This window comes from Myotis myotis, unplaced genomic scaffold, assembly GCF_014108235.1.
Source record: "Myotis myotis isolate mMyoMyo1 unplaced genomic scaffold, mMyoMyo1.p scaffold_m19_p_8, whole genome shotgun sequence".
Taxonomy (NCBI): Eukaryota; Metazoa; Chordata; class Mammalia; order Chiroptera; family Vespertilionidae; genus Myotis; species Myotis myotis.
This window is the reverse complement of record NW_023416390.1, coordinates 28,784,237-28,797,044: the sequence shown is the minus strand read 5'-3', so window position 1 is coordinate 28,797,044 and position 12,808 is coordinate 28,784,237. Positions and strand designations below refer to the sequence as shown.

Below are 12,808 nucleotides of genomic sequence, written 5' to 3'. Positions count from 1 at the left end.
GGCTGATGTGGCTTGGTGGTTGAGCATTAACCTATGAACCGGTAGGTCAGGGTGTGATTCCCGGTCAGGGTACATGCCCTGATTTCGGGCTCAACCCCCAGAAGGGGGCATGCAGGAGGCAGCTGATCAATGATTCTCTCTCATCATTGATGTTTCTCTCTCTCTCTCTCCCTCTCCCTTCCTCTCTGAAATCAATAAAAATAAAGTTTTTAATTAAAATAATAATAATAAACAAGGAGAATTTGTCCACTGTTGTGCCAAGATCAATAAAATGTTAAGATGGAAATTGTATTGTATAAATTGTACAGCATTCTCACATAACAGCTATCATGTATCAATTGCCTGCTCTGTTAGGAGTTAGCCCTTTACAAATATTTTGTTATCTGAGCCTTGGAACAATTTTGTAGAGTTGCTTTAATTGTACCTCTGTAATAGATACAGAAACTAACTCCCACTGAAGTTAAATGACTTGCTCAAGCTCACCCAGGAAGTGATGAGATGGAATAGAATTTCAGTTCTGCCTCCAAACTTCTGTGCCTAACCATAAGTTACTGTCTTCTCCAATCTCAATTACTTTAAAAAAAATTTAAGGCATTGTTCTCAGCAATGTGTAGGGCAGTGTCCAGGCTCCTGTAAGTCTATCTCACCCACCCTTTTCCACATCAATACTAAACTCCTGCAACTTGGTTCTCTCTATAAAAAAGAAAAGTGTAAAATAGAGCAGAAGGATTTTTTCTTTATCATTTAGGACATTCATGAAATTTTAAGAGCAAATGTGCCATTATTATTTCAAACTTGTGAATGCACAGCACGTTCACTATTAGCTCTTCATCTGAAATAACTGAACCTGCAACTAAAAATAGCAGATAAATAAATGAGCCATTGAGAGCCTGCTGAGTTTTATTCTTTCCCCTTCAGAAAGCGACTCTCTCAGTGGGGAGATTATATTCATAAAGCTTCAAAATCATTAAATTCTCAAGCACACATTCTTCCTTCAAGCATTTTTATTTTTTAAATCGTTTGTCTAACCGTTAAGCCAGACGTTTTTCACAGGTTATAATTGCTTTACATATGATGCTAAGTGGTTTATTGAAGCCTGCATTTTTATTCCCTTTGCTTATTTGCCTCTTGATGTGCTTGGGAAAAGGGAGGAAGGGGGAGTGAATGGAGGAAGAAGAGGTGAATTACTGGATGTTATGTGTAGAAGGGACCTTTAGATGACTTGATTTAATTCTTCACAAAGGGCAAACTGAGGCTGGGAGCTAGGGGGCAAGTTTACTTCACAGACAGTAGAATCGGGATTGGAATTCAACACTCCCAACCACCAGACCAAGGCCCTGAAAGAGAGGAGGATAAATGCATAGACTGGGATTTGGTAAAACCCAAGAATGAGAAATTATATAATTTTATCAATTGCAATGGAGCACTGCCTAATGAGGGCTTTGGGGCCAGAGAACCTGACTCAAATCCTAGTTACCCACTAACTGGACAAATGATTTACCCTTCTAAGCCTGGGCACAGGGAATAATCATTTCTACATTAGCCAATGTTTATTGGGCTCTTGCTATGAGCCAACCACTGTGTTCAAACAAATTAAGTATATTAGCCTTTAAATTCCACTTTGTAAGTCTGAATTATCCCAGAGAGTTCTCAATAAATCTACTATTATTTGATAAATAATTACAGAATAAATTTTTTTAAATTAATTTATTTTGAAGATCTAATTGTCTTTTTTTTTAATGTGCCCTTGACCAGAATTGAGCCCAGGACCCTTTGATTCACAGGCCGGTGCTCTATCCACTGAGCCAAACCGGCTAGGGCAAGAATAAAAGTTTTAAATGACAATCTCTAAATATTTATAAAATGTATGAGAAAACATTTAAATTATTAATACGATCAGGTACACTCTGTTTTAAGTTATGATGAATAAACTTTAAAATTTAAGGTTACATGGTGAATGAGTACTCTCACCGAACAAAGATGCTCTCTTCAAAATATCTCTTAAGTGTTGAAAGATTTAGTTTCATTTCCGATTCCACTTCCTTGCTCTGCCATGTGGGCTTCCTTTAAAGCACAGGTTCACCTTAGAGAAGACAGCCAGTACCCGGGACATAGAACCTCCAATGCAAAGTCTTTCTAGCACTTTCCACTGAGTAAGCAGGTCCATAGGCTGTTGACTTTTTCCTCACTCCTAGGATAGGGTGAGACAGGTCTTTACATAGTTATTTATTTTAAAGATAGGTACAACAAATACCTTAAAATAGAAGATTCGACAGATTACTCTTTCTGTGCTTATTTCCCAGAAGAAATCCAACAGGTAGCCATTAATTATCTCAGTCATGTCTTGAGACTGTTTCTTTCACATCTTGGGGCACCTCACAGGCTGATGCTTTTTGGTGCCTTCTTTTCTGCCTCTCTGTGTTTCACAAGGAAAATATGCTGATCCAGCTCAGCACTTTTCTGAAAGACCCAAGCGTGTTGCCTCTGAACTCTGTCCTTCTCCTAAGGCTAACCTAGGACAAGAATAATGTGTATGCTCTGATAACTGACAGTTGCAACTATGATGCCCTGAAGAGATTAGAATATAGAAGCAGTCCAGGCCCTGGCTCAGATGGTAAGAGTGTTGTCTGGATATGCCAAGGTTGCAGGTTCCATCCCTGATCAGGGCACATACGAGAGACAACCAATAAATGCATAAATAAGTGAAACAACAAATCTCTCCCCCCCCCACCCTGTCATCTTTTTCTAAAACCAATAATATTTTTTAAAAAGAAGCCCAGAGCTTAAATTTTGAGGAGTGAGCTAAGAAGTGATTCTAGGCAGAGGACTTACTAAACTGCATTATAAAGTACTATTAATTAGCATATTCATTTGATGCCTCCATTTTAAATCTCTAATGTTCCCATGATGCTGTGAAGGCTTTTTTTTTTTTATTATTGATGGCTGTTCCAAATTCTAAAGCTCAAAACAAGGTGAGGAGCAGAAACATAATGGCATGAGTTTGGGTTACTGTTAACAGAAACAGATGCAAAGGCATGCTTTCCTTTGCGAAAGTGAAATACTTGCCAAGTGGATGAATTCAATTACAATTTACATCACTGAAAGTTTCTCCTTCTTAAGGAAAAATGTCACTTCAGCATTTCATTAATTAAAACTAACTTTAAAATGGAAGTCCATAGGAAAATGTGCTTATATTTATGAAAATTAGATGCACATAACTTATTAGAAACACATCCCAAGTTAGACCCATTGGTATGGGTTATGGGAGGCAGCATTGTTACATGACTTCACTCACACATCTTGGTGTCTTCAAAACCAGACCCAAAATTGGGCTCTGAGCACTTGGCAGGAACTCCAATATCTCTGAGCCTCAAGATCATATTCAAAGGAATCATCTCTGTGAAGAGTCTAACCTTTACAATAATTTCTCCCTTATAGCATTGCAATGAGGATTAAATTTAAAGCTAGTATGTATAGGAACATTTAGCCAATTTCTCAGCACATTCTAAACATGCAAATAAAATAGTAAAAATTATTGATACTACAAAATGCAGAACTAAAATGACACTTTTGATGAGAATATTTGTTAAAAGAAATTGTCTTCACACATCTGAAATGCTTTTAATCCACTAATTTCAGGTGAAGGCATCCAACTTTCAATTTTCCTTTGTAGTCTGTCTCAAATAGTAACAATGAAAACCATGTATTGAGAGGATAACCTGCTGTCTGCATGACTTATCAACTCACTGAGCACCCCAGTGATCCCACCTGGGTGGGGGGGTGGGGGGGGTGCATTATTAGCTCTGTTCCAGATGTGGAAACTGAAACTCAGAATTTACATCAGCTGCCCCAGTTAATCCTGCTACACATGAGCATGTTAGGTTTTCAACCCAGTTAGCCCACCTATGCTCATGCTCTTCAACTCTACTCTATGCTGGAAATAAAAGGGGACGGTAGTGGGGAGGGGAACTGAGAGCCTATTTCTTACTTTAAACAAATTAACCTAGGACAGTGATCGGCAAACTGCAGCTCACGAGCCACATGCGGCTCTTTGGCCCCTTGAGTGTGGCCACAAAGTTTCAATCGCACTGTACGTGTGCGCCCGCACGTGGTATTTTGTGGAAGAGCCACACTCAAGGGGCCGCAGTTTGCCGACCACTGACCTAGGGCAATAGTTCTCAATTTTTTTTTTTGGAATCAAAATATCTTTGCACTCTAAAAAAATGTATTGGGGATATCACGAAACTTTTGTTTATAGGGGTATATTAATTGATACTTCTGTATTATATAGTATAAATTAAAGCTAAAAGATTGCTTATGTTTACTTATTCAACTTTAAATAATAATACCACTTAAAAAAACAACTTATTTACTTAAAAAATAATGGTAATAGAATACTAAATAAGCACATCACATGTGAACACACATTTCTTGTAATATGTTTGTTTTCCAAAAGAAAACATGTTAGTGAGAAGAGTTGAGGAGGTTTGCTTCTGCATTCCTTCTGTTGCACTATCACAGGCCATGTGGAATCTGAAAAGCCCCACCGAGTACTCAGGAGACCACGAAAGGGAAAGGGAAAATAACACCTTCCTATTAGTATAAAATTGTTTCACCACTGGAGCCTCTGAAAGATCTCAGGGGCCCGCGCAGGTCCAAGCTCACACTTTGAGAATCACAACTGAGGTAAAACCTGTAGGCGAGCTGAGTTCTAGTGCAGCTTCAGTCTGTAGTGACAACCCACGTTCATCTTTCAACTACCTGCTCATCCACCACGTGTCTCTCTACACTGTTCTGGAAAAGAACGATGAAAATTTGTCATCTCTAGGTAATAATAAACATTGAGTGGGGAAAGATTTAAAGGTAATAACATCACTTGGCTAAAACAAAACATGTTATAGAAAATGTGTCAGATATATATTTGGTTCGCTCCCTCTTCAGAGACAAAAATTAGTGTATTTTTATCTTTACAGAATGACAACCCTTTGTTGCACAAATGAAATGTAATTGAAGTGTCATTCTATTTTTCTGGCATTAACCAAACTAAATCTGTTATATTGCTGAAGTAAAGGTATTAGTCAAATATTAGCAGACATGTATCCTAATAAAATAAAAGGTCCCAGGAGACCATCGGAAATCTTACACAAGATGAGAACATCTTATAAAATATTTAGGTAGTATTTAGACATGGAAGAAATTGAATCTAATGATTATTTATGAGATTGCGTCTTCAAAATGTTTTGGCTAAGAAATACAATTTTTATTCCTTGCTTTAATCCAAGCCCAGGAATAAGGTATTTGTAAAGCATATTTGGTTTTGTTAAATCATGTATTCAAGTGTGCGTTGCATTAGCATACTATTTCTAAATGGGAAAATGATAGCTGTGAGCACTGTACTCATTCCTGATCATTTTTAAACTTAAAATAGTACCATAGGTGTTCTAGACGGATGGTGCCCTATTTCACAGATAAGTTAGCAAAGCTGAAGAACTGAAGAATGATCATTTCAGTAGCAACTTTGCACCGAAAGGAAAAACATTCCATTTTTTTTAAATTGAAAATATTTAGTGAAAGAACACTTACACTAAAACAAAGTTTGATCTCCATTGCCCATTGCACCATTCCCCACAATAAGCATCTGACTGCAAATTATGCACAAGTCACACATGCATCGTCGTTTTCAGATGCTGGATTTGATGAGAGAGGAAGCATCAGTATTAACATCAACGTGTTCCTCTAACATCAATTCCTGCTTGGGTATTTTACACAGTCTAGAGGTACTATTTTCCTGCAAGTTTATTTTTCTAACATCCAGAGACTCTGAGGAAAAGGAAACATCAAGTTTTCTCAGAAAAGAGCTGCTTGTTTACAGAACGCCTTGCCAAATAGCACTGAGAAGGCTTCTCGGTTCCCTCAGGTGCTTTGCAGCAATAGCCTGCTCGAGTCTACAGACTACTGGTTGCAGAATCAGAGGACACCCTGCCAGATTGGGTTCGTGGAAGACAAGTCCGAAGACACAGCTTGCGCTTCCGTAAGTAGATACAACCTGGGATATGGTCCGAGAAAGCGGGGAATTCAGCTCAGGGACTCATGCTCAGAATAGGAGTTTCCTAATTCATTAAAGATGAGGTCTCCTCTGGAAAATCCGTCCTGGTTAATATGGACTGTTAATAAAATGCACAGAGCTCACTTCTCTATTCCAGTTCTGCTCATTTCAACAGGTTAATTAATCTGATCAGTGACCAAGAAAGGAAAAACCATGTTTATATTTCAAAACTGACAGAGAAAAAGATTCAGAAGCAGAATTGTATGATAAGAAATAACAGGCCATGCAGGAGCTCTCTAGGATTCTTTTCAATATATTGTATAACTCCTGCTAGTGGGTTATTTCCCATCATGAAAATTGTGTAACATTTCTGTACCATTTTTATAAGTTACAGTCATTGTTTGAAAACCTTTTCAACCCAAGAAGTGTACAGGCATGAGTTTTAATATACTGGAGTTAAGCTTTATATACGAAACCTTCCTTTTCAAGGGAAGAGATATTCTTACAGCTTAGAATGTGAGTACCTATGGTTGTTGTGTAATATGCTCCTTCCTCTATGTCCTACAAGGCTCTATGTTTCATTTGAATTGAAACCGCCTGGATCTTATAGGGTCATGATTACAGAGATCGGGGGAGAGCATTTTCCAAAAGGAGAGCAATGTAATTCTCATGACTAAGTTGAGAGCATTAGCTCTGAGCTATTCCTGGAGGTAAGATGCATGCCAGCACTTCTGCTGAAAGAAAAAAAAAAGCTGAAAATGGGATGGAGAAGTTTTTATATATAATGAGCAGAACCAGATGAACTGGCAGATAGAGGATATAAAACATTTCACAATGCAGAGCCTCACAGCACAAGGAAAGCGGAGTCCATTCAACAGACTTAATTTGATCTCTTGGTTTGGGCAAATGATTTGAATCTGCTACTTTGGGGATTTGATCCCTTGTCAAGAATACTAGTTGATGGCTAAAAATCTTTGGGGTAAACAAAAAGGATTAGGTGGAAAGTAATTAATAGTGATACCTTCGCTGCAAATTCAGTTCTGAGATGAGTTGGAAAATTCGGGCATTAGCCGATACTGATCTCTAATTACACAGTTGTAAATTGTAAATGCAGAGAAATGGAGCGTGAACAATGTCAGCTATACTTTGGTCAAAGTTGTCATCCAAGCAGCTCCTGTATTAAGAAGTGTCCCATTTGAAGTTGGGGCACAAAAGTCTGTCTAGCGGAGGGCAAAGAGGTCTTCTCTACACTTTACATTTTTGGAATCTGGATTTCTGATCTACAATTAGAAATGCTAAATTTATAGCCAAATTTAAGATGACCATCGAACCCTCCTAGGTGAAAGAAAACTCTCCTCCACCTATCCCAATGGACTCAGATTTGGACTTAAAACTATCTGACTTCCTTTCTTAATTCTTTGGCCCTTTCTAGTGTCAGATGACTCAGTGAGGTTGAGCTGATTCATCCTGTCTTTGTGGTTCTTCCTATTCTTTCCAAAAGGGGAAACATCTAAGCACACATGAAAGGCATAGTAGAAGATTTGTTTCCCCACAATAGTTCACAATCAATAAAACTGACACGAATGTTAAAAATTGTCCATGATTCTAAACCTAAATTTCAGGATCCTTTTGACCAATTAGCTCTGATCTCTGAAAAAGTATCCCATGGTCAGTTTCTTAACTTATAATTCCTTTCTCTTTTTCTCATTTGGACCAGATTTCTAGGATGGGAAGAAGAAACAGAGTCTGTAGTTGGGCGTTGCTAAGGGGCAGTTATTATCAAAGGAGAAATAGAGGTGAACTATAAAGATGGCGGACCAGGACAGGGTGTAAGAAAACTTGATCAAAATAGCCACACAGGAGTAGTCCAAAGAGTCAAGGGGAAGGTACTTAATTCCTTTTCAAAAAATTCTCCCAAAAAAGAACTTTATTTTACAATAATATCATCATTATTAAAGTTTAACTTTTAAAAACTTAGTTTCATAAAATCATCCCAAATCTAAACCTACTTACAAATAATCACAGCAGAAACTGAGGAACCTGTAGCAGTGTTGTCCCATATTTTATTGCTTTGTATTCTGTTCACAACTCTGGGGCACTCTGTTGTACATGAACCATTGCTTCTTTCACTCATTTCTTCCTGATCCACATTAGTGGCCAAGTTTTTCATATTTAATTTTGATTGACTTGGTACTCATTCTACTGAACTACAAGTACAGTTTATGAATTTGCTGTGTCTTAGAACTAAGTACGTCAGTGAATCAAGGTTTCTGAGTTCAACATGCCACTTAAGAATGTTATTGATGGACAATCTCAGGCTTGGAAAGCTTTCAGGGTGTTGCGTGTGGGGCTCAGTATGGCTGTTTTTTCTGACACATCAAACAATGATTTTTAGTCATTATTTTGATAGGGAGCTGCATTCATTTCCCAGCAGAAATGAGAAGTCTTAGTGAAGAGCAGTTTGAAGCAGTCAGAATATGACAAGTATGCCAAATGAAGACTATCTGCCAGGAAGTCAGGAGCCCCCTGAAAGTCACACTTAACAGTTTTTCAAAAGGTAGCAAATATGAAAACTGTGCTTATCTTTTAACTACGTAGCATTCTCCTATAAAGCTATATAATTTTATATTCTTTCTGATTTGCCATTCTGAAAAAAAAATTGTATGCTAGCCTTCTGGATATTATTTTAACCTGATTATTTTTTTAAAGGAAATGTGGGTACTCTGATAAGTGTTCATCCAGTAATCTCCATGACCCAGCCCCCCAACCCCCAAAGTAAGAGCTTATTATTTAAGCACGTAAGCCTGAGTCAAATACGTAATGAAGTATTTATGGGTCTTGAGATTTTTGCCACTATAAATATAGTCAGATGAATAGATCTGAGTGTACTTTTAAACCTGGGTGTTCATACCATTTCTCAACTGTTTTAAAATTTATTTTGACAGAATGCATTATTAAATAGCTCAGACTAGCTTTGAGTTTCAAATTTCATACAATTCCTGCTATTATTGTAATTTTCCTCTGAGTGGAAAGTCTGTCAAGAAAAACCAACAATAAACAAAGTTTCTCATTAAAATACCTTGAAGCTTTAAGGAATTTGGCTACATAATTTTGATTTCTTTTTAGTAGAATTATTTGTTTGTATTAACATGTCTTTCTTAATCAGTTCTCTCAAACTCCCAGGAAAACTAGTTAAAAGTGATAGCATTTTTTTTTTCACAACGTAGAGTCTCAGGTTGAAGCATCCTATATAATAAAAGCCTAATATGCTAAGTGTCCAGTCGGACATTCAACCAATCAAAGCATAATATACTAATGATATGCTAAGGTCACTCAACCGCTCGCTATGATGTGCACTGACCACCAGGGGGCAGATTCTCCAACTGGTAGGTTAGGTTGCTGCTGGGGTCCGGCCAATCAGGACTGAGCGAGATGGGCCAGACATGCCCTAGAGACCTCCCACGGCGCCTCCCCAGCTGGCCAACCTCCCGTGTCCCTCTCTGGCCTCGATCATACACCAGTCAGGTCCCTTGGTCTGGCCTGCACCCTCTCACAATCTGGGACCCCTCGGGAGATGTCAGAGAGCCGGTTTCAGTCTGATGGCAGAATGACTGGTCCCTATGATGCGCACTGACCACCAGGGGAAAGATGCTCAACACAGGAGCTGCCCCTGGTGGTCAGTGCACTCCCATGGGGGAAGCGCTGCTCAGCCAGAAGCCGGGCTCATGGCTGGCAAGCACAGGGGTGGTGGCAGTAGCCTGTCCTGCCTCCACAGCAGCGCTAAGGATGTCCCACTGCCAGCTTAGACCCACTCCCCATGGAGATCGGGCCTAACCTGGCAGTCAGATATCCCTCCAGGGCTCCCAGACTGTGAGAGGGTGCAGGCCAGGCTGAGGGATTCCGCCCCCCCCCCCAAGTGCATGAATTTTGTGTACCATGCCTCTAGTAAATAAATAAAGAAGAAGAAGAAATTTAAAAATGGACCTGGCTAATGACCACTGTGGAAGTCTGTTTTTTAGTTAAGAGTATTATTTCTTTCTTTTGTAACAGTGAGACATGCTCACCCTAGAAGTTTCTTAGGAAATGAGATAGTGCTAAAAGCAGAATTTTTGCTTTTCATGCTTGGATAGTACACTCTTTCTGAGAGCAGAGACAACCCTCACTTACTATTCCAGATAGTACTCAGCCCATCAGCTGGTCCATAGCATCTGTAATGATGGAATTAATGTAATTGCAGAACCTGGAAGCATTCAATGTACTTGCCAGAAGCACCTGAATGGCTGAAATGGGTGCAGGAAGTTTTCCCCTTGCTAAATGATGCCTTATCATTATCTATAATAATAAAAGCATGATATGCTAATTAGACCGGATGTTCTTCCATCATTCTGGATGAAGCCAGGGCTGCAAGGGAAGCCTGGGTCCTGGATGCCAGAGGGAAGCCGGTGCCAGCAGCAGGGGGAAGGAAGGCCTACTCTTGCACAAATTTCAGCCTCTAGTTTTAATATAATCATTAATCAGACAGCCTAAGTCAGCAGTGGCTCGGGTAGTTTAACTAGACACCCAGGATGGATTCTTCTAAAGCAGGGTATCTCAGCCGTGGACACTATGTTGTATTAGGCCAGATGATTCTTTGTTGAAGGGCTGTCCTATGCATTGAAGGATATTTAGCGGCATCCCTGGCCTCTGCTCCACAGATGCCAGCAGCACCCATGCTCCAGTCATTTGCCAGAACCTAGTGGTAGCACCAAAGTCAAATATCACTTGGTGAGCATTTATGCCATATGCTAAACAAACAGAATGCACTAGTGTTCTCTTTTTCTGCCAAGCTCACTGAACTTCTATTCGTGCAATTACCGAAGCCAAGAGCTGGAATAAACCCAAGAAGATATATTGCCCATTTCACTCACTTTTCAGGTGAGAAAACAAAATAACAATGCAGGGAAGGCTTGCTCAAGGCTACAGAGTAAATTAGTAGCAAGGCCAGCTCTAAAGCCCAAATTCATCAGCTTCTAGTTCATTGAATACAGCACTTTTTCAGTATCCCAGTAAGCCCTTCCCTCAATATAATAATTTTATTAAAATGCAATAAAAGATACAATTTCTACATTGTAGAATTATTTTTATTTGAAGCATAAAAGATTTGTATTACTAATCCATGCTGAAAACCCTAATTTGGTATTATTGAAAAGTTTTAAGGTATTTAGCTTTTCGGTTGTTTTTAGTGAATTTAAGATTGTCACATGTTCATATTTAAATTACTGTCACATTTTAAATTTTTTAAATTAATTACTGTGAGGTTATTTGTTATAAATATCTTGTTATCACATCAATAGGTATACATGTTATTAAGATATGATATGTCTGTACCATTGAGCCAAAGTAACATAGCTCTTGATCATCTCCAGTGGCAATGCCTGCATTTACTCATCCAGCTGGCATTGACGGGGTCTTATACTATGCGGACTACTCTTCCAGAATCTCTGAACTGCATGAAAAAAAAGAACAAGTATTCTCGTCATCTTAGAAGCTCAAAAAACTGGACATTTAGATAATGTAGCAACTCTGGAAACTAGTTCCCCTTCCCCTTAGCTTACTTTGTTTGATATTTTAATTTTTTTTTTTAAACTGGCCAGCTTGTTTTAGTGAAGCCTATTTCCCCCTCACAGGTTAAGCCTTTCACCACTCCTCAGCGATGCCAGCCTTAGGCCTGTGCACAGTCACTGAGGAAGACACTGGTCTTGGCAAGGCTCTCTTTGTGTCATTCCCTGGTCTTTCTTTCGCTTCATTGGGTCTTACAGCCCTGCCTATGTGACTCCACTGTTGACTAGCTGGTTGCTCTCTTGCCTTTAACAAAGCTCGGTACTCTGCTCCCATGACATTTAGGCAGGTGTCTTTTTTAAAACCAGTTTTGGATTTTGTTCTGACCCATTGAAGGCCCTTCTTAGCTGTGCCTTCTTGTCCTCTCGCTACATGAGCTGGTCTGTGTTTCAGCTTACTGCTCTTACTTAAGAGGAGCTCTTGTTTCTAGGAGTGCCCTTAGGCTTGAACGTCCCTAAACTCTGTTTCAAATAATCTCAGTCCTTTGGGGAGAGTTTCTGAGCTCTTCTCTCATAGAGAGCCTCTCCTCCTGGGCAGACTTTCTGAGCCCTACGCACTGGGTAGTGAGTAGCCTCTGGTTTTCTTGGCTGTCCTCCCAGGGAGTAGCATCTGCTCTGTAAGTAAGTGGAAATGAGAGTGTTCATGGATTCTTGGTCTGTCACATCTGGGGTAGCATCTGAATAGGGCCTCCATGGAGGAAAGAAGCCCTCGACTTCCTGGCCTCCCTCTCCAGGAATTCAGCCTCTTCAATTTGGAGTTGGAGGGGATGAGAAATGCTGGCAGCCTCTGACTCTAAGTGAGATCAGTAACCTTTGTCTGTGAGCTGCAGGCAGGGGAGTCCAAATGGAGTTTCTCTCCAGTTGAGCTGGGGGGAGTGGAGGCAGTGGAAAAGAGGAAGTGAGGTGTGCTATAAATACCACAGACTCCATTCTGAGTTTCAGTAGATTTTCCTGGAAAATGCTTCTTCATATTCTGTATATTTTCACTTTCTAGACACTTTCTAGAGAATTAAAATATTTGCGTTTATAGTTTTTGCCAGCTTTGCTAGTTTCACTAGAGCTCCTCACCTTCGTCCCAAACCTGGAACTCTCTAGAGTTTCTTCTTTCCAGGCCATTTCACTCTGGTACCTTGAGTTTGTGACCCAGGCTAGGTTTGTAACTGGA

At 39.5% G+C, this 12,808-nt stretch overlaps 1 protein-coding gene across 3 annotated transcripts in view; it reads left to right on the top strand.

Annotated features, from left to right (window-relative positions):
- The window catches only part of LOC118661996 (SPHK1 interactor, AKAP domain containing), a 99,751-nt gene that overhangs the window by 34,848 nt on the left and 52,095 nt on the right, over positions 1-12,808 (top strand). For all 3 annotated transcript variants that reach the window (XM_036320585.1, XM_036320586.1, XM_036320584.1), the window contains one exon: positions 5,918-6,031. In XM_036320585.1, coding sequence (XP_036176478.1) covers positions 5,918-6,031 — 114 coding nt within the window. The remainder of the gene's footprint in view (positions 1-5,917; positions 6,032-12,808) is intronic.